The following is a 21,998-nucleotide window of genomic DNA, read 5'->3' on the forward strand; positions in this document are numbered from 1 at the left end:
GTAGGAAGTGCATAAGTCATAGGTAATTAGCTTAATACATTTTCAAATGCTCGACCTATCCATGTAACTGGCACGTAGGTCAAGAAACAGAACATGACCAGCACCCCAGAAGCCCCTCTTGCATCCCCTTTCAGTCCACTCTCCCCCTTTCCCACCCGGGGTAACCACTATTCTGACTTCACCCACAGACTAGACATCCTTGTGGGTGGACTTCTATGAACGGACTCATATGTTATCCTTTTTAAAAAAATTTTTTTTTCTTTATTTTCACCTGAGGACATTTTTTTGTTTTTTGTTCAGATAGAGTGGGAGAAAGAGAGAGAGAAACATCGACGTGAAAGGGACACATCGAGTGGCTGCCACCCACACAACCCAACCAGGGACGGGAACAAACTGCAACCAAGGTACGTGCCCCTAGCGGGAACCGAACCCGGGTCTCTCCGGACCGCAGGCTGACACTCTAACCGCTGAGCCAAACCGGCCAGGGCTCATATGTTATCCTTGATGTCTGGCTTTCACTCGACATCATGTGGGTGAGATTCATTGACACTGTTGCAAGTAGCATTGCTCCATGCGTTCTCAGTGCTGCATAATTTTCCACGGTATGAATATATCACACTTTATGTGTCTGTTCCACTTCTGATAGACATTTGGGTTGTTTCCAGCTATTACATTGCGTGGCTATAAACATTCCAGCATGTCTAGTCCATGCATTTTGGTGAATATATGTACACATTTGTTAGGTGGATAGCTAGGAGAGAAGTTGCTATGTCGTAGGGAGGCGTGGGTTCAGCTGCAGGAGACACTGACAGATAGTTCCCCACAGCCAGGACCAGTTATGCCCACCAGCGTGTGCGAGAGCTGCAGGGGCGTCCCCTCCGGCCAGCGTGCGGCATCGTCAGCACGGTTCGTTTTTCCCGTTCTGGTGGGCGTGTGGCAATACCTCTTTTACCTGGCAATCCCCTTACCTATGACATTCCCAATCCCCCTTTTCTGCTTTTTCTCTTTAGGATTTATCATCATCTGACTTACTATATGTATTACTTTTTTTATTTTGTTGTCTCCTAACAACAAGAAGGTAAGCTCAACAGGGAGGAGTCTTTAGTTAATTAATCTTAGCTTGGCCGGTGTGGCTTAGTAGATTGAGCGTTGTCCCGTACACCAAGAGATCACTAGTTCGATTCCTGGTCAGGGCACATGCCCGGGTTGCAGTCTCGATCCCAGTAGGGGGAGGGCAAAAGGCAGCCAATCGATGTTTCTCTTTCATCAATGTTTCTATCTCTTTCTCCCTTCCTCTCTCTCTAAAATCAATTAAAAAAAAAATTTTTTTTTAAATAAAAAATAATTAATTTTCTATTTATGTCTTTACTACTGGGTTCCAGTGCCTAGAATAGTATCTGAATGATGGCTCTGTATTTCTACTGAAGGAAACAAATTTCAGGTGCATTTCCTGAGCCCTTACCGTGGCCTGGCCTGGGTGCCACCTGGCTCCGTCAGTGTAGACAAGACATGGGCATGAGAAAGGTGCATCAGGGTGGAGTGACCACATGGACCGAGTGTGTGGGTTGTTTGCAAAGGGGAGGCGCTTGAGACCTGGCATCACGCAAACGCAGGCTCGTGGGCTAGCTTTGCTGCTTCCCGCAGTCGGGCCTGGACAAACCCCTTGCTCCCGGGGCAGCTAACAGAGTGGGTTTGGCTTGGGTGGCCAAATAAAAGACAGAATACTAAGTTCAATGTGAATTTCTGGTAAACAAACAATTTTTAGTGAAAGTATATCAAAAATACACTTTCAGTCAAATTAGTCATTGTTTATCTAAAATTCACATTTAACTGGGCGTCCTATACTTTTATTTGCTAAATCTAGCAATACTAATTTGGTCTATGCTATTCCTGACTCTAAGGCGGATGATTAATATGACTTATACCACTTTCGCCCATCACTCAGGAGGCCCGGGTGGCTCCTGACAGCAGGGGAAATCCCCAAGGGCCGAACCTTTGTCCCAAATGCTAGAGGCCAGGAACAGCAGGGACACCGGACAGATCCCAAAAGGCTGAAACTAACGGCATCCTTATAGGCACAGGGAAAAAGAAACTCTATCTGCCAAGTACCTCTAATGTGTGATACTAAGCTGGTTTCTTCACATATGTAATCTCATTTGATCTTTCAAAAAGCTTGCGAGTTATATCCTATTGTACCCTTTTTTACAGATGAGGACATCTAGGCCTGGACAAGAAAAGTATGTATTTGCCTGAGGTCACACAGCTAGGAAGGGCTAGAGCCAGGTCTTGTACCTAGGTCACTCTGCTCCAGAGCCAGGGAACTTTAAACAACGTGCCAAGGTCCCTTGGTTTGGGGCAGTGTTGAGACTATGAAGAAAAGAAGGATGCAAGTAACAGGTGACCTTTAGGTGCAGTGCCACCTGGGTACCTGCGTCAGCCCATACTGCATCACTAGCTCCCTGAAGCTGAATCCAGGGATGTTCTTCACCCACAGGTTTTAACCACTCTCAGTTCTAGGATGGAATCTATTTGTTGTTCATTCATTCAATAAATATTCACTGAACACCCATCATGTGCCAGGCCCATGGCCAACCCTTGGAGAGTCAGTGATGAACAAGACAGTCTTGCTCTGACCTCAAATGGGATTAAAATCTAGTGATGAAGACAGACCAAGAAACAAGAGATTAGGACTTCCATGCCTGGGTATGTATGGCTCCATGGGAATGTGAAAACGAGAGTCACAAATTAAACTTGGAAGGATGAGGAAAAGCTTAAATAGAAGGATTGCTTCAATCAATGTTTGTTTGTAGCCTTTGCCCCCTGGTCCTGTGGGAACTAAGTCTTTGTACCTCTGCAAACCCCATAAGACTCTTTGCTGGTCTTCACTGTCTCCCACCACGGCCATGTTGCTAAAGCTCCAGTCAAGTCCCTGGCTGAGCACCTGCTCAGAAGCTTGCTCCAGAGGGTCTCCAGGCTTACGTTTTTGGACCTCCAGGATGGTGTAGAGGATGATGATGCCATCCAAAGCCTCCCGGCCAATGTTCTCATCAGGATCCCCGACGCGAAGAGTGAGTCTCCCCAGCAGAAGCCCCAGTGCCGGGAATCCTGAAGGCATCTGTTTGTGTTGTAATCTTAGGGATTGGATCTTATAGGTTCAATGATGCTATACAGTAAATGGTGCTGGAATATCTATCTGCCCCTGATAGCAGAGCCCTCTGAAGATGGTAAGGGCCACCTGGGAATCTCTGGACAGATGCACAGGCACCCTCAGAGCTGGGAAGATTCTCCCTAGGAGTGCCCCCCACCCAACTCCCAGGGAACACTCACATACAAAGGCAGGGTGAGAAGCGTGTGGCTCAATACACTGACATTGCTGTTCACAGCGCGTGCTCGCTCATGGGCCTTTCCAGAGTTCATCCAGGGCCCCAGCGGCTGTGAGGACAAGGTCAAGACTCAGAGCTACAGGCTGGCTGCCAGCTTCTGCTGCCTGGGTGGGCAGGCCAGTCTTCACCAATCAGCTTCTGGGAGGGCATAAAGGCCACTCCCCACAGTTCTTCTCTTCTCAGAGCACAGCGAGTCATGGGGTACAGAAGCTGAGAATAGGACTGAAAGACCAGAGGGAGGATGGTCCATGAGGAGAGAGATGAGACTTGGAGAGTCATGAGAGCAGAAGAGAAAGACAGGGCAAGAATGAAGACAGCAAAGATATGGGGGCAGCTACAGCAGGAGCGTGGGGGGTGGGAGAGAGTAATAGGGGCAGGAGTCTGGGACAGGCAGGCAGAGCACTGGCACAAGATGACATCCTGAAGTCAAATCACTCCTTCTGGGTCTAACCCCGCACACACACTCGCCCTCCTGAGCCAGTTCTGCTTTCTCCTCCACCCGTCCTCTCCTCCCTGGCCCCACACCTCCAAAATGCTCTTCAGCCCAGCAGGAGTGGGGTCCTCAACAAAGAGAGCATTGAGCAGCTTCTGCAGGGCATCCAAGGTCTGATCATAAAGTATCTGTGGACAGGAGGAGGAGGAACAAGCCACTAGGGGGCCTCTGGAGCAGACCCCAGCCCCAGGCAAACCCTGTGTGGATCCAGGAAAGATGCTTTCTGGTCCCACCTGTGAGACTAACTTGATGTATGAGATTGGATACATTACCTCCCGTCCACGGGTTACAGTTTCCTTATCAACAAATTGGTAATTATTATCCATTCACTTCTTACCTTATAGGGGAAGAAGCAGAGATCCAACATTTACTGAGATTCTACCATAGGCCAGACAAGCAACAAATAAGAGGGTGGGTGGAAAATGCTCTAGAACTGTAAGAGCTAGATAATCTTTTATTATTGTCTCTAGGGAAGTGCTCTGATTCTTTTTTTAATTTCTACTTCTAGACCTAAATAGATTTTCCAAGTTGCCTCTTCAGGGAGCCATCTCTCCCCTGCACGGGTTCCTCCTGCATCAGCCACACCACAGTCCTGGACTTGTTTTAGGAAAGTGCACACAGTATACATACACAAGGCTGAGCAGTGGGTTTGAGCCCCTCTGGTAAGGCCTGATTCCCCTGCCTTCCCTTGTCCTGCCAGTTCCCCATGCTGTGTCTCACATTGTCATTGCTCAGGCTTCCTGAGTCTGTGCACAGCAGGGTTACACCACATCCACCAAGCAAACTTCACTTGCTAACTACGTCCTCCTCCTTCTCACGCATCAGCCGCCTATCATTGTGCAGTGCTGACCTCTGCTGCCTGGGCCTGGTACTACAAGAGGGTCTCTCTCTCTCTCTCTCTCTCTCTCTCTCTCTCTCTCTCTCTCTCCCCCCCCCTCCCCCTTTCTTTGAGTCTTCTCTCGGTACACTACTTCTGGAACTCAGAGCCCTTATACTACCACGTGGTCTGGCCCCCACAGCTCTTTAGCCTTGATTCCCACAGCACTCTGGCCTGGCCCTCTGGGCTCCAGCCACATTGACTGTCATCCTTGCAGACACCATATTCTGTCCTCAGGCCTTTGCACAGGCTGTTCCCTCTGCCTAGCATGCTTTTCTTTCTGCAAGCCCCACTCCCTTAAGCTCATTAGCTCTTCTTTAACCTCTCAGCTCCAGCATCATGACCCCTGACCCCCATCTAAGCCAAGTCTCCCATTTGGGCTCTTTAGAGCACTAAGTACTTCTTACCTGCAACATTAACCCGTGTTGTAATTTTACATTAATTGTATGATTCTCTGATAATGTCTATCTGCCCCCTTCCCCCGCCCCTACTGTATCTCACCCCTGTACTTTGAAAGTAGGCCCTCAGTTAATATTTGAAAGGATGAATGAATGTGCCTTACCCTAAGCTAAAACCCCTCTCCCTTAACTTCCCCATCATCCTACACTATGGGTCACCTCTGCCCGCTCCTTTAGGACAACCCTGCAGAGGTTAAAGCTTATGTGAGTGAGATCCTTGAGGTTCTGCTTCTCTGGGCTCAGCCTGGTATTTCTTCATCGTGGCCCAGTCCTCAGCCCTCTTCCTCTCGATCCTGGCCACCTCCTCTGGCCATGCCAACATCTGCCCACATCCCTCTCATGGGAGAGAACCCAGAAGAGGATGGAACACTCCCGATGAGAGATCGATCCCTATTCTGAAGATTCATTCATTCACCAAACATCCCTCTCAGGCCAAGAGAGGGTCGGCCAATTGCCCAAGGCCCTGCCGCTTGAGCAGGAGGCTGAACATCCTTATCAACTCCTGGAACACCCTTGCTTTCCCTTCTGGGAGTCCTGAAATGTGCCTCACCCTGAGGACCCTGGACAGCCCGAGGACCTGCTGAGGAGGGCCTGCTCACCTGTATTTTCTCAGCCTTGGCCTTGTCTTTCTCCTGCATGACCTGCACAGGGGGCAGGGAGAACACACTCTTCACACACGTGTTCACCAGCTCGAACCTTTCCTGAACACCCAGGATGGGCTGGGAGTGACTGGTAAAGAGACAGAAAGCAAAGGCATGGAGTGAGGGAGGTGGCCCTGTGGCCGGCGGCTAGAGCTATGAACGCAGGGCTGGGATGAGGGCACCTCGATGGGGGTGTAGGGTGGGCCTGAGATTCACATCTACAAAGGGTGAGATGAAGTGGGGGGAGGAGGGAAGTGGGTGTGGAGGACTAGGAAAGTCCCCCTGGCAGGGACTAGGAAAGGGGAGAGAAGACATGGGAGCAGGGTTGGGACACAGCAGAAAGGCCCCAGAAGAGAGGCAGAACCCATGGGAAGAAGAAAACGTGATGGGTTTGAGGAGGGGGCTGTGGACACCTTAGCTGAGTCATGGTGATCATGGCCTGCTGGCGAGTGGAGCTGGACAGGAAATCCAGCGGCTCCTCCTGGATCTGCCTCTGGACAGGGGACCACAGTAGAGCAGATGAGGGGGGCAAACCCCTCCTCACAAGGAGCAGGCTGCAGCAGCCCCTCGGCCTGGGCAGAACTCCCCCACCTCCACTCCCTGTTGGGGTCCAATGAGGGGAGCCTGCTCACTGCTCAAACCTATCCTGAGTGCTCAGTTCAAAGCCACCAAAAACACCCCACACTTCAACCAGCTGCACCCCACAGGTAGGGCTCAGCAAGAACTGATTCTGAAGCCTCGTTATAGGGAGGTATATTTAAATCATGGACCAGCCCAAACCAAAAACACCATGAAGGGCTCTCGAAAGAAATCCAGTTGAGCCCTGGCCGGTTTGGCTCAGCGGTTACAGCGTCAGCCTGTGGTCCAGAAAGACCTGGGTTCAGTTCCCGCTAAGGGCATGTACCTTGGTTGCAGTTTGTCCCCGGCCCTGGTTGGGTCATGCGGGTGGGCAACCATTCAATGTGTCCCTTTCACGTCGATGTCTCTCTCTCTCTCTCTCTCTCTCTCTCTCTCTCTCTCTGTCTCTCTCTCTCTCTCTCCCTCTCTCTCTCCCTCTCTTTCCCTCCCACTCTATCTGAACAAAAAAATGAAAAAATGTCCTCAGTGAGGATAAAAAAAAGAAAGAAATCCAGTTGAATTCCTTTAAAGATGTTCTAATTACTTCTCACTTTTGATCTAGTACCTACACACAATAGGTGCTCAGTTAGTGGAAGGTATGAAGGGAAGGTTGTTTTTCCTCTCTTTAAGGGACCCAAAGCTAAATATAGTTTTGGAAATTCAGTGGTTATCCCCATCCAATTCATTCTGGTGGATAACTGAGAAGTAATTGTTCTTTGCAAAATGAGAAGGGAATTCCCTCCCCACCAGGAGGTATTTCTGATATTAAACAATAACTGCTCCCAGGTATACAGTGCTTTACCGTGAACTAACCACTGGGCTGTGTCCTCCCAACAAGCTGCAACACAGGTGCTATCACCGATGAGAAGAGTGGGGCCCAGAGAGGGGAAATACTTGCCTGAGCTCCCTCTGGACAGGCTGAGGGCAGTTAGAGGTGGAGCTGAGACTCAAGTGTCCTGCCTCCTCATCTATCCTCTCCCCACCCCAGCCCCCCATCTCATCAGGGGGTGAACTCAGGACTTCCGCTCTCTCCCCTCCCCAATGCCACATATAAGATGTAGCTCCCACACCATCATCTTCTTCATCATGGTCTTCTTCTCTCCTTCATTTTCTGGCATATCCTGGTCCTTCTGGAGAGCGATGACATTCTTGACCTCGGGGGCAGCAGAGGGCAAAGCCACAGGGTGAGAGCCACACTGAACCCAGCCTGCATTAGCAGCCCCCTCCCCCAGCCTGCAGGCTTGCCAGCCTGCTCCTCCCCCGCAGCCAGCCCCAGCAGTGCTCAGAGAAATGAGAAACCACAAGGGGAACTTCTGGGGGCGGGGTGAGATTTGAGATCTGACAGCAGGAGGGTATGGATAATCCTTGGAAGTGGCGTTTGGAGGAGGACAGATATCAGGAACTGCACAACTCTCCTCCCTTACCAGTCAACCAGGGGAGAACAGGCCGCAGCCAGGGGCACAGAAAGGGTCCCCACACCTCAAGCTGAAATCTCACCATGAGTAATACCTAAGGGCACATCCTAGTCAGATTAAGGCATTCTGCTACCCGAGAGAGGGAATACATTAACCAATATCCAATTAATCTATTCATTCTCCTTGTCTTAACAAAGAAGAAAAAACATGAAAAAAATAACTTCATATAGTAAAAAAAGCATATCAAGGCCATCAGGCAGACAGTGTTGTGGGCTAAAGATGCCACACGTTCTTTTCCACTCCTCCTATCAAGAGGACAGATGGTCCGGCCGTGTGGCTCAGTGGTTGAGCATTGACCCATGTACCAAGAGGTCGCTGGTTCGACTTCTGGTCAGGGCACATGCCCTGGTTGTGGGCCTGATCCCCAGTGGGGGACATGCAGGAGGCGGCCAGTCAGTGTTCTCTCTCATCGATGTTTCTATCTCTCTCTTTCCCTCTCTCTTCTTTTCTCTAAAAATCGATAAAGAAAAAAATTAAAAAAAAAAAAAAAGGAGGACAGATGACCTTTGAATCTGTCTGGACCAATAGAACACTATGGAAGGGATGCCATGCAGTTCCTGGCCTAACCCTTAAAGGAACTGGCAACGTCCCCCTCTGGAACCCAGCTGCCATGGAGTGATGACACCACATGGAGAGAGACCCCGGAAGATGGTGTCCTCTTGGCTGTTCCAGCCTCCCTCCCCCAGTGATCTCAGTTTACAACACACAGAGCAGAAGAACCACCCGCTGAGCGAGCCCAGTCAAATTTTAGAACCATGAGAAATCGGGCCCTTTCCATCCTTACTTCCCCCGTCATCAGAGTGAACTTTCAAACCACTAAGTTTTAGAGTAGTTTGTTAAATTGCAATTGATAACTTCAACTGTGATGGGAGAGGGACGGCTCACTTAGACTGGACGGTCAGGGAAGGCCTCTCAGAGGAGATATTTGAGCTGAGTCCTGAATGACGAGAAAGAGGCAGCCAGGTGAAGAACTAGAAGGAGGGTCTGTCTGTCTCCCCAAATTAGAATGCCACTTCTCCAGTGCTTGAAACAGTGCCTAGCACATAGTAGGGACTCAATTAAATTTGCTGAGTGGCCCTGGTCGGTTTGGCTCAGCGGTTAGAGTGTCGGCCCGCGGACCGGAGAGCCCCAGGTTTGGTTCCCACTAAGGGCACGTACCTCGGTTGCAGTTTGTCCCCAGCCCTGGTTGGAGTTGTGTGGGTGGCAACCAGTTGATGTGTCTCTCTCACATCGATGTTTCTCTCTCTCTTCCTCCCTCTCTCCCTCCTCCTCTATCTGAAGATAAATGCAAAAATGTACTCAGGTGAGGATAAAAAATAAAAATAAATTAAGTTTGCTGAGTGGTGGCAGCAATAAACCCTTTTCGCACAGGGACCGTGCTCACTGCTGCGCATGCATTGTGTAACTAGACCTCACTTCAACCTTTTCTTTTTGGTACGTGCCCCTAGCGGGAACCAAACCCCGGACTCTCTGGTCCGCAGGCCAACGTTCCAACCGCTGAGCCAAACTGGCCAGGGCGTCACTTCAACCTTATTATGCCTGTCTTATAGATGAGAAGAATGTTCCTGGCAGAAGTAACAGGTGCAAAGGCCCTGAGGTAAGAATGGGTTTGGCATGTGGGAGAAACAGTAAAAGGCTAGTGCGGCAAGAGCAAAGTAGACAACTGGAAGAATGCCACGGGATAAGGACAGATGCTCCCAAAACGCAAGGCCTCTTTCTAGTCCTGTCACCTTCTCCCCCCATCCCCCTCCCCCGCACCACCTACCTCCAGACTCTGTCCATCAAACAGTTTGCTCACACTCCGTGCATCATACTCATGTCCACCAGCCTGTCCAGTCTGCCCCACTGGCCCTCACCAAGTCCTGCAGAGGCGGGCTGTTTCTGGCCTCCCAAGGCCTGGTGCATGGCCAAGACCTGAGATTTCCAGCCTTTCTATCTCATTTAGAGACCCTCTCACTATTCATTCAGTTGTTTGGAAAACTTACTGAGCACCTGTGATATGCCAGGCACTGCTCTAGCTGCTGGGAATACAGCTGTGAATAAGATGGACAAAAACCCCATTCACAAGGGATGCAGTATAGAGAGAGACCAACAAGAAATAAGATGAAGAAGAAAAGCATATTGTGCATCAGATGGTGATGAGCACTGTGGAGAGAAGGGAATGCAGGGCTGGGGCGGGGGAGTGGGGGATGGAGAGGGGAGGGGCATCCCGGGACGTCAGCTGTCGGTTGGGTAGGAAGCATACCAGAGTCATTTTGTTGCCATCCTCTCTCTTCCCTGGCACATTCACCAGGCATGGGGTCAGTTCACCGAAGGTTCCTGCATGTCATAGTTTTGATGAGGAGAGAAGAGGGTAGAAAGATAAGTATACCTAGGGTGCCATAGTCCCATCTCTCCTCCCCAACTGGGCTTCTTCAGTCCTAAACCCTCCCTCCCTGCCGCCAGCAGCTTGACTGAGCTCCATTCCCTAAAACCCATCAGTGGCACCCCATCTCACTGAGCACAAAGCGGCATCCTTGTCGGCGCTTTCAAGGCCCTGCCAGGTCAGCCTCCTCTACCCCCCAGCTTCCCCCCGCTGCTCCCCCTCACTCACTGTGCTCCGGCCACACTGGCCAGACGAGCTTCCTCCTCAGGGCCTTGGCACAGCCGTTTCCTCTACCTGGGCCAGTCCACTGCCACACCGCCCTGCCCAGGTCTCATGCCCTCCCTCGGGTCTGAGCTTGCCTGCCACTCCTCAAAGAGGCCTCCCTTGACCTCAGCTAGCACTTGTGTATCATCTTACTCTCTCCTTTCACCGTGATCACAATTTATAGTTAGACTCTTACCTGGTACAGTAGAGACCTGCTGTTTGTCAGCCCCAGATTTCCTCATCTTTGTTTGGTGTAAGAGTTCCTGCTTCCCTGTGGGTTACCCATTCCATGCAGCTAGGTGAGGCTGAATTCCTCAAGCCCCACCCATCACCCCTCTTCAAATAGGGGTGGGCCTGCCACTCACGTGTGGCCCATAAAGGGAGTCCCGTGCCCCAGCCACAGGGATCGCTCTAAGGGTGGGCTCTTGGGTGAGCAGGGCAACAGAGCTCTTTATTTGAGAGAGTGGGTCTCTCTCCTTCTGGTGAGCCTGGAACGTCAGGGCCATCTCGGCCACCAGAGGCTGCTGGAGGATGGAGCCAACAGGAAGAGGCAGAGACACCCCAACAGCAGTGAAAACAGCTGGCACCAAGATCTTGGCTTCTAAGTACCATTCTCCACTAAAAAAGACAAGGCTCCTTGGATAAATGGCTGATTCTAGGACTTGGGCAGGGAAAGTTACAGGATGAGCCAGAAAACAAGGAAGAGACATCTGATGCCGGAAAACAAGAAGAGGGCTCAAGGGACGATGGGGATGAGTCAGAGGGACACAGCAGCTCGCTCAAAGAGAGTCCACTGGCCAAATTAGGGGAAGTTTGAGTGTTGTAAATACTGGCAGCAACAGATGATACGGTCCATTGAATAATCTAGGAAACCATGACTCTACACTAAGATAAATAAGTAAATAAACAAATTGGCAGTTTGATGGGGAATGGGATATTTACATAGTTTCAGAGTACCCCCACACATAGTATTTATTACAAAGGGGTACATAGTGACTTTACGGTGGAGAACCTGGGCAGCAACCATTCTCCCTCAGGTGACTGAAGTGAACATCATCAGTTAGGGGGCAAATCCAAAGCATTACGCCAGCAAATGGGGTGCAAAGAGGAAACGCTAGTATCACTTCTGTGAGGCGAATGTGATCACGAGGAAACATCAGACAAACCCAAACTCAGGCACAATGTACAAAATAACTGGCCTGTAATCTTCAAATGTGACAAGAACACGAAAGTCAGGAGACCAACGCCGCTTCGGCTACCCCGACGACCTCGAGGACCCCGCAGCCGCGGCCAGCAAGGGCTTCCCGGGCCTGAAGCGGCAAGTGAGGGGGTTGCCCAGGAGGCGGCCATGGGCCAGGTGGCCAGCTACCCAGGAAGCATCTACAAGACTGCTGACAAAGCTTCCAGACTTTCACAGGTTTGGAGGGGATTAGGCCTCCTGATGTGACAAAAGGAAGCCACGGATGACTCCCCTCCAGATCCTGAGCCCTGGTCACTGCTGCCCCCTTGGCCTGGCACCTTATTAAAGCGCATGCTCTAAAAACAATACCGTGGGCCCTGGCCGGTTTGGCTCAGCGGTTAGAGCATCGGCCCGCGGACCAGAGTCCCCAGTTCAGTTCTTGCTGAGGGCAGATACCTCAGTTGCAGTTTGTCCCTGGTCCCGGTTGGGGTCGTGTGGGTGGCAGCCACTCCATGTGTCTCTCTCACATCCATGTTTCTCTCTCTCTCTTCCTCCCTTTCTCCCTCCTGCTCTGTCTGAAGATAAATGCAAAATAAATAAATAAAAAGTAAAATAAAAATAAAAAAGAACGTGAAAGCCGAGGAAAGGCTGAGGACCGAGCAAACGACACAGACTAGGCAAGGTGTGGGGAGGGTTCGGAGCTGGGACTTTCTTCCAGAAAAACACTGCTGGGACACGGTGACATTTGAATGTAGTCTGGGGATTAGATGGTAGCAGTGTGTTAATATTGATTTCATGATTTCGATGGTTAACTTTTGTCCTTTTTTGTAAAAACTAAATTCAGGGGTGAGAGGCATCATTTGGCAACTCGTCAAATTATTCACAAAAAAGGTTTTGTACTGTGCTTTCAACTTTTCGGCAAGTTTTGATTGTTTAAACATTTTTAAAGAATGAGGGCAAACTGGAGGCATTTTCAGACAAAAATGATAAAAGTTTACCATCAGCAGAATTCACTAAAGGAAATTCTAAAGGATGTACTTCAGGCAAAAGGAAATCAATGCCAGATGGAAGGTCTGAGATGCAATAAACAATGAAGTAAAAAAAAATTTTTAAAAGAGGTTTTAATATTTGGGTAGATGTAAGAACATTAACTACATAAAATAATAATGTTTATAGGGTTAAGAAAGAATGTGTATGCATGACCAGGATAGCATATAAATTGGCAGGAAGGGATTAAATTGGGTTACAGTGTTCCAATCACAAAGGAACACATATTTGTATAAATGTCCAAGAAAGCAAATCTGTACAGACAGAGAGTAGATCAGTGGTTGCCTAGAGCTGAGGCATGGGTCGGGGGTGATATCTAACTGGTCGGTGGATGGGGTCGTGTGGATGGTAACTGGTCTGGGGTTTCTTTTGGGGGGATGAAAATGTTCTAAAATTGATTGTGGTGATGGTTGCACAATTCTATGTATATTTTAATACCATTAAATTGTACACTTACAGTGGGTAAATTTTATGGTATGTAAATTATATCTCAATAAAGCTGTTTTTTTTAGAAGTTCAACATGCAAAAAACAAAATTGCTCTACATCATTAGCATCATCAGTACAAAATAAGAATTGTATTAGAAAATAAGATGATTCATAATAGCAATAAAAACTGTAAAGTACCTAGGAATTAACCTATAAAAAATGCAATAGATTGTGATGGAGAATTTTTTATTCTAGTAAAGGATATATCCTATATAAAGGAAAACTTTAATAGTTGGATAAATTAATAGCATTCCAACAAAAATGCCAGCAAGCTTTTTTGAGGACCTAGACAAATATATTCTAAAATGTATCAGGAAGAATGAGGGCTTACTAATAGACACCAAGGCATGCTTTGGATGCTGTTGTCCTCAGAATAATTTTGAGAACTTTTAAGAGGGATTTTTACCCTACCAGATATTAATACATATTTACAAAGCCATGGTAATTTTTTTAATTGTATTGTATTGGTCTACAAAAAAACAAAAATAGTTGGAGATATAAATCATTGAGAGAAGATCTTTACAACATCAAAGACTGATGTGAGACTAATTTACAGAACACAGACAGATCAGAAGTGAGTGCGGGTTCCTAATAGGCCCCCAAGGCTTTGCTCAGGTGGGGTCCTCAAATACTCAATTGAGGTGAGCTGAGCCCAGAAGCTTGCCTGCTCCACTGATCAAATGTTGACCTAAAAAGTCAGGTCCGAAATTTGTCAAGAAAGAAAGAGGTATACATTTGGAAAGGAAGGTATAGTTAGTTGACTTGTAATTCGAACATAATAAAAGTATTATCCTATGCAGATATTACAGTTAAGGGAATTGAAATTCAGAGAGATGAAGTAGCTTGTCCCAAGTCACTCAGCAAGCAGAAGCTGAGCACTGAATCTCTGGTGCATGATTAATACACTGCATGTCCTCCACTGAATGCTGTTCCCCTCTCCCCCTCCTCCGCCCCACAAGTCTGAACACAAGGTTCTCCCAGGACAGTGCCCTCTCTAGGGCTGTCACCCTTGCCATACTCACCCTCAGGGACAAGTTGGAAGGCTGTGGTGTCCCTGTCTGGGGTGTCGCAAGTGGAGACCACCAGCTGGAACTGGCCCATCTCAGCACTGGCCACCTTGCTCCAGCTCTGCTGATGCTCCTCCAGGGGCACCGTGTGGATGGTGTTGTCCTCAGAATAATCCTGCTGGCTGCTCAGTGTCAGGGTGGATGTGTCGCTGAAGATGAGGCTAGAGCCCAGGCTCAGAGTTTCCTTGGAGCCCAGTATTAGGGTCATGTACGAGGGTGGAGAAAGGGCGGAGTTGGATCCCCGGGCCCTGGAGTGCAAGCTAATATTGTCGTTCAAGCCCGGAATCAGGGTCAAGCGTGCGGCCTGAGTGATGGTCATGTTCGAATTAGCCCTGGCGTTACTATTTAAAGCCATATTGATGGTTCCCTTGGAACTGCTGTTCCAGGCTGCACCAAAGGCTCCTTCTGAAACAGACCTAGAGATGTTATGTGAAGCCGAAGTGATGATCTCATTGGTGTTTGGGACTAGGGTCCCACAAGAACCTGGAGCCCCATTTAGGTCCAGCTTGGAGATGGCTCTGGAGCCCACACCGAGCAGGTGTTCGGAGTTGGAATCCAGAGGAGAGTTTGAGGCTGGAATAAGGAGCGGTTTTGAGCATGGCCTGGAGATGGAGTTGCCCAGAACTAGGGTTTCTCTTGAATAGGACCTTATAAATGGGTTTGATTCAGGCCTGGAAGGGTTGGAGTTACTCTGACCCAAATCAAAATTCTTGCTTGAGTGGGAGTGGAAGGCCTCCCCAGAGTGGTTGTCCACGCTCAGACCCTGGGTCTCGGTAGAGCCTGGGCTCGGAACGAGGTTTGAGGCTGGAGGTGGGGCCCCCTGTGAGTTAGGCGTTGAGATACGATTCAACTCCAGGCCCAGGGCTTCGCCAGCCTGGGAAGCGGTGATCTGGAGGGAGGCTGGAGCCACGGCCCTGCTGCCGTCAGGCCTGGGGGCGTTAGGAGACCCCCGGCCAGGGGCTTCCTCGGAGGCAGGACTCAGAATGGGAGTAAGGTCTGGAACAAGAGCCAAGCCAGGACTCAGGGGCAGATCTAAGATAGGAACAGCATCTGTGTCTGGGTTTGGCCCAGAGGTGGTGCCAGAGCCTAAACCTGGGGCCCCGGTGGAGTTGAGACTGGGTGTCATCTTCGGGTCTTCACAGAGGACCAGACTAGCCCTTGGACTCAGAGCCATGCCTGTCTAGAGGTCTCTCAATGCCACTGCCCCCTTCTCTCCAATAGCTGACTGTTGAGCTCCCTGCAGTGTTCCTGAGAGAGAGAAAAGACAAATTCAACTGTGCCTCACCTGTTAAAACCTTTCCATGGATCCCCACCATCTTTAAAATGAGGCCCTTGTGTGACTTACAAGGTCCTCCACGACCACGCCCAGCCCACCTTTCCAGCCCAATCCTGCACGACAGAATATTCAGCACACTTTCTTCCAATGACTCAGTTACTGGTCCAGCCCCTGCTAGACATGAGCTCCACTCTGGCAAGAACTGTGCATCTCTCAGTCCCTGGGGCATCCCCAGCATCTAGCACTGTGCCAAGTACATGGTCCACCAACATTAGACAAATGAGGAACCTCTCTAGCCTTAGGGTAGAAAGGAAAGGAGGAGCCTCCTTGCCGGTCACACCACTTCCAGCCAACTCCTAACTTGCTAAAACTACTCTGCAAATGGCTGTGGTTCCCAAAGGAGCCTCTGGCAGAGCTAACCACTCCCCCTAACACTTTGCCTGTTCCAAGTGGGGCAGCCTCCGTGGAGAACCTGGGGAAATCGTCAAAAACACAGCCAAGCCTCAACCCAGTAGTCTGACTGCTGGGTGAACTCCACAGTCCCCCCACCCGACCCCACCCCTGTCTAGACCTCAGCTTACCTGCATGCTTGGTGTTCTTAGGCAGGAGTGAGCCCCTAGGAGGAGACACAGAAGGAGATCAAGTCAGGTAGAGAGTGGTTTTTTCAATATTTATTGAGAAAAATAATATCCCAGAAGTTAGATATTATTGCAGCATTATACACTTGAGGAAGTGGAGGTCAAGGAAGGGAAGGTCACCCACCCCCACTGGCCCTCAGGGCAGCCAAGGCCATCTGTTTATGCCACCCATCTGCCTAACCTCCATCACTTCCCATTGTCTTCAGCATAGCATCCTCCATCCTGAGCAGCACCCAAAAGGCCATTCTGTGTCTGGCCCCAACTCCCTTTTCATCCTTCTTGCCCATCCATACTGTCTTCCCCACTCCTCTCCATCATCCCTCAAATCCTTTGAGTTTTTCCAAAGAGCCAGGCTCCTGGGTTAGGTCTGGGCTTTCTACAAGTCGGGCACCCCTTTCTCCAGCCTCCCCGGCTAACACCTAGTTTCACCACTTCAGATTTCAGCTCAAATGGTAAAAGCCTTCCAGGTCCCCCGGACAAGTGAGGTCCCCTTGTAAGGTCCCAAGACATCTGGTCCACGTCCCCTTTCTTGGCACACAATGTCTGATTCACCCACTAGACAATAAGATCCATAAGAGTCTAGCACAGCACCTGGCACACAGAAAAGTTTCAATAAATACACTTGTTGTTTTATCTTTTTCTCTCTTCTTCATTTGCTCATCCATCCTTTCACTAGCTGGTTTCATCACTTGTTCATTTATTGTATATCGATGTGCATTTACTAAATCGTGTAACACACTTTCTGTGCATCTTTATAACTTGGCTTTGGAAAGGCCGTGGACTGGGAGTCATGCTGTCCCAGGTCCACATCCCAACCCATCCTCTTACCAGTATTAGTGAACTTGGGTAATTAGGGACTTTCCCCCTCTGACCCTCATCCTCCTTATCTCTAATACGGGGAGCATAAAGCATGCTACCCAGGGTCATTGCCCATAGCCCACCTAAGGCCTTCTATAAATGACTGCTGCTTGTGCCCTGCCTGGTTTGGCTCAGCGGTAGAGCGTCAGCCTGCAGTCCAGGGAGGCCCAGGTTCGGTTCCCGCTAAGGGCATGTACCTTGGTTGCAGTTTGTCCCTGGGCCCTGATTGGGTCATGAGGGTGGCAACCACTCGATGTGTCCCTTTCACATCGTGTTTCTCTCTCTCTCTCTCTCTCCCTCCCCACTCTATCTGAACAAAAAATGGAAAGGTGTCCTCAGGTGAGGATTAAAAAAAAAAAAAAAAAGATTGCTACTTGTTCTATTGCTCTGCCAGGCACCGTGGGCAGAGGGGAGTCAGGCCGGCTGTGCACTGGGGAAAGTAAGGCAGAGTACGTGGGAGCTGACTTGATTCCAGCAAGCAGTTCGTGCACAGCTGAGCGTCCTGCCTCAGAAGCAGGACGAGCTCCCTCATCAGCAGCACCAGAAGCAATTTTACCCTGAAGCTAGTTAAATTAAAAATTCCACAGCTCCTTGCTTGCACAGTCCCTTCACAAAGGGACTGCACTAAATTTTGGGTTCACAGTTTTGTCTTCTTTTTCTTAAAGAGGAACCTCAAAATTATTTTAAAAAAAAAACTCCAGACTCCATAAAACCCTGGATCTTCCCTTATCACCCCTTCCACCTACGTATACTGCACGTGCACACACGCACACACACGCACACACACACATGCACACAGTATAGTTATCAAAGAGAGTCATTTTCAACCTAGAATAATATGAGTCAGCTCCAGCCTAGGAAGCAGGGAATGAGGTTTTGGAAAGCCTCGCTGATCTGGGCTGTGGAGGAGAGTGATTTATATCCTCTGACACAGCAGGTTCACAATACCAGGTCACTGGGCAGAAAACCACAGATCTCAACCCTGCTGACACCCCCTTCTATGAGAAAAGAGTAGATCTCCCCCCCACCCACTTTCTCCTGTTCCTTCGACCCTCTTCCATCCTGTAACAGACAAGCAGACTTCAGAGCTGCCTGACAATGCCTGACACAGCCTACCTCTATCCTCCATTAAAGGGCTGTTGTGTGCCCTGGCCAGGGTGGTTCAGTGGGTTGGAGCATCATACCATGCACCAGAAGGTGGTGGTTTGAATCCCAGTCATGGAGGCAACCACAACTGATCAATATTTCTCTCTCACGTCCTGGCCAGTTTGGCTCAGCGGTTAGAGCATTGGCCTAAGGACCAAAGAGTTGCGGGTTTGATTCTGGTCAAGGGCACGTACCTCAGTTTTGGTTCAGTCCCTGGCCTTGGTTAGGGCCATGCAGGAGGCAACCAATCGATGTGTCTCTCTCACATGGATGTTTTTTTGTTTTGTTTTTTATCTTTACCTGAGGACATTTTTCCATTCTTTATTCAAACAGAGGGAGGGAGAGAGAGGAAGAGAGAGAGAGAGAAACATCAACATGAAAGGGACACATTGAGTGACTGCCTCCCGCACGACCCAACCAGGGCTGGGGACAAACTGCAACCGAGGTACATGCCCTTAGCGGGAACCGAACCTGGGTCTCTCTGGACCGCAGGGTGACGCTCTAACCACTGAGCCAAACCGGCCAGGGCTTGATGTTCTCTCTCTCTTCTCCTCTCTCCTCTCTCCTCTCTCCTCTCTCCTCTCTCTCCTCTCTCTCCTCTCTCTCCTCTCTCTCCTCTCTCTCCTCTCTCTCCTCTCTCTCTCCTCTCTCTCCTCTCTCTCCTCTCTCTCCTCTCTCTCCTCTCTCTCCTCTCTCTCCTCTCTCCTCTCTCTCCTCTCTCCTCTCTCCTCTCTCCTCTCTCCTCTCTCCTCTCTCCTCTCTCCTCTCTCCTCTCTCCTCTCCTCTCCTCTCCTCTCTCCTCTCTCCTCTCTCCTCTCTCCTCTCTTCCTCCCTCCCACTCTATCTGAAGATGAATGGAAAAGTATCCTCGGGTAAGGATTAAAAATAGATATAGATATATCCCTTCCTCTCTGTAAAAAATTATTTTTTTAAAAAAAAGGCTATTATATATTGAAAAGAGCAATGGTTCTTGAGGCCTTGGGTGGGACCCAGGGGAACTAAAGGAACTCACTACTATTTTGACAGCCACATGCTACCTTTTGGGCTTTGCTCCAAAGCCCCAGGGCCTCAAATAGGGAGGGTCGAAGCGGGCCATGAACGAGCCAGTCCTATCCAAGACAGAGAATCATTGACCGAGTGCCATGTCTCTCCACCTCAGTGAGCCCTCCAGCCCCTTGTCGGTGCCCTCAGGAGGCGGAGTTATCAGTGGACCTTCCGGTCCCTCGCTGAGACACGTTTATCCGATGCATGGGCCCGGAATGTGTTAGGCACTCATATGAGGATGTGTGCACACACACATCTGGGATTAGCACACCTCAGATCTAGAAAAGCCAAACCAGAACTTGCCATCTTTTCCCCAAATTGGACCCTTCTATTCTCTTCCAGGAAAGAAACTGGCACCACTATCCAAGCCAGAAACAGTATCATCCATGACAGCTCTCTTCATCACTTGCTGCATCCAATTTTAGCCAAGTTCTGCTAATTCTGGCTCCAGAAAAGTTCCTAAATAGCTTCCAATGTCTCCATCACTACCAGACTCTAGCGAAGCCCCGTTGCCTTGAGGCTGGGTTTTGAAATCGCCCTTGGGACAATGGTCTCAAATTGAGCTGCAAAGATCTCCCTTTAAAATTTCACTCAACACAAATTGGTAGTTACAAAATAGTCACAGGATGTAAAGCATAGAGAATATAGTCAATAACATGGTGATAACTGTGCACGGTGCAGTTGGGGACTGGAAATACTGAGGGGAACACTATGTAAAGTACATGATTAACTAACCAGTAAAATAAATTTTTTTTAAAGTTGCATTTAACAGTGTAGTATTGGCATAGGAGTAGATATATAGACCAATGGAATAGAATTAAGAGTCTAGAAATAGCCCAGCCAGTGTGGCTCAGTGGTTGAGTGTCTACCCATACAGCAAGGGGTCACCAGTTCAATTCCCAGTCAGGGCACATGCCCAGGTTGTGGGCCAAATCCCCAGTGTGGTGCATGCAGGAGGCAGCCAATCGATGTTCTCTCTCATCAATGTTTCTATCTCTCTCTCCCTCTTCCTTCCTCTCTCTCTAAAATCAATAAAGAAAAAGAAAAAACTGCCCCACTTAAAAAAAAGTCTAGAAATAAGTCCACACAACGATGGTCAATTGATTTTTTTATAAGCATACCAACTCCATTCAATGGGGAAGAAATAGTCTAGTCAACAAATGGTGATGAGACAACTGGATATCCAAAAGAATAAAACTGGACCCCTGGCTCTGGCTGGTATGGCTCAGTTGGTTGAGCATAGTCCCATACACCAAAAGGTGGCAGGTTTGATTCCTGGTCAGGGCACATACCCAGGTTGCAGGTTCAATCCCTTATCAGGGCGTGTGGGAGAGGCAACCAATCTCTCTCTCTTTCTCTCTCTCCCTCTCTCCCCCCCCTCCTTCCCCTCTCTAAAAATCAATGAACATGTCCTCAGGTGAGGATTTAAAAAACAACAAGAAGAAGAAGAAGTGAAGAAACAATCTATGGAATGACAGAAAATATTTGTAAATCATGTATCTGATAAAAGTTTAGTATCCAGAATATATAAAGAACTCTTACTTGTGGTGGTGAATACAATACAATATACAGACGAGGTTTTATAGAATTGTACACCTGAAACCTATATAATTTTATTAACCAATGTCACCTCAATAAATTTAATAAAAATATATAAAACTTTAAAATGTAAAAAAGAAGCTCTGCACTTCAAAAAAAATAACCATCAAAATGGAAAGGGAACCCACTGTATGGGAGAGCATAATTGCAAATGATGCATCAGATAAGGGGTTAATTTCCAAAAGATATAGAGTGCTCATACAACTCAACAAAAGGAAGACAAAGAACCCAATTAAAAAATGGGCAGAGGCCTTGGCCGTTTTGGCTCAGTGGTTAGAGTCAGTCTGCGGTCCAGGGAGACCGGGGTTCAGTTCCCGCTAAGGGCACGTACCTCATTTGCAGTTTGTCCCCGTCCCTAGTTGGTCGTGCGGGTGGCAGACACTCGATGTGTCCCTTTCACATCGATATTCCTCTCTCTCTCTCTCTCTCCCTCCCACTCTATCTGAACAAAAAATGAAAAAATGTCCTCGGGTGAGGATAAATAAATAATAGAATTAAATTTTTTAAAAAATGGGCGGAGTAACTAAATAGACACCTCTCCAAACAGGACCTACAAATGGCTAAGACACATATGAAGAAATGATCAACATCACTAATCATCAGAAAGATGTAAATTAAAACAGCAAAGAGGTATTACCTCACACCTTTTAGAATGGCCACCATCAACAAATCATCAAACAACAAGTGTTGGCAAGGGTGTGGAGAAAAGGGGACTCTAGTACACTGCTGGTGGGAATGCAGACTGGTACAGCCATTATGGAAAACAATATGGTGTTACCTCAAAAAATTAAAAATTGAATTGCCATTTGACCCAGTGATCCCACTTCTGGGAATATACCCTAAGAAGCCTGAAACACCAATCAGAAGGAATATATGTACCCCCATGTTCATAGCAGCACTATTTACAACTGCTAAGATCTGGAAACAAGTTAAGTGTACATCAGTAGACGAATGGATAAAAAAACTGTGGTACATATACACAACAGAGTACTATGCAGCTGTAAGAAAGAAAGATCTCTTATCCTTTGAGACAACATGGAGGGAACTGGAGAGTATTATCCTAAGGGAAACAAGTCAAACA

At 48.5% G+C, this 21,998-nt stretch overlaps 1 protein-coding gene across 2 annotated transcripts in view; it reads right to left on the bottom strand.

Moving 5' to 3' along the window:
- MROH7 (maestro heat like repeat family member 7) overlaps positions 1 to 21,998 on the bottom strand; it is a 57,908-nt gene that overhangs the window by 29,004 nt on the left and 6,906 nt on the right. Inside the window, exons 1-8 of one of the 2 annotated variants that reach the window (XM_036256578.1) lie at positions 14,312 to 15,530; positions 10,191 to 10,264; positions 7,541 to 7,624; positions 6,266 to 6,345; positions 5,811 to 5,940; positions 3,909 to 4,004; positions 3,328 to 3,432; positions 2,980 to 3,115 (exon numbers count right to left, since the gene is read on the bottom strand). In XM_036256578.1, coding sequence (XP_036112471.1) covers positions 2,980 to 3,115; positions 3,328 to 3,432; positions 3,909 to 4,004; positions 5,811 to 5,940; positions 6,266 to 6,345; positions 7,541 to 7,624; positions 10,191 to 10,264; positions 14,312 to 15,530 — 1,924 coding nt within the window. Of the gene's footprint in view, positions 1 to 2,979; positions 3,116 to 3,327; positions 3,433 to 3,908; positions 4,005 to 5,810; positions 5,941 to 6,265; positions 6,346 to 7,540; positions 7,625 to 10,190; positions 10,265 to 14,311; positions 15,531 to 21,998 lie in introns of those variants that run through there. The other variant, XM_036256579.1, reaches the window with a different exon arrangement.

The sequence above is a fragment of the Molossus molossus genome, unplaced genomic scaffold (genome assembly GCF_014108415.1).
Source record: "Molossus molossus isolate mMolMol1 unplaced genomic scaffold, mMolMol1.p scaffold_m16_p_12, whole genome shotgun sequence".
Taxonomy (NCBI): Eukaryota; Metazoa; Chordata; class Mammalia; order Chiroptera; family Molossidae; genus Molossus; species Molossus molossus.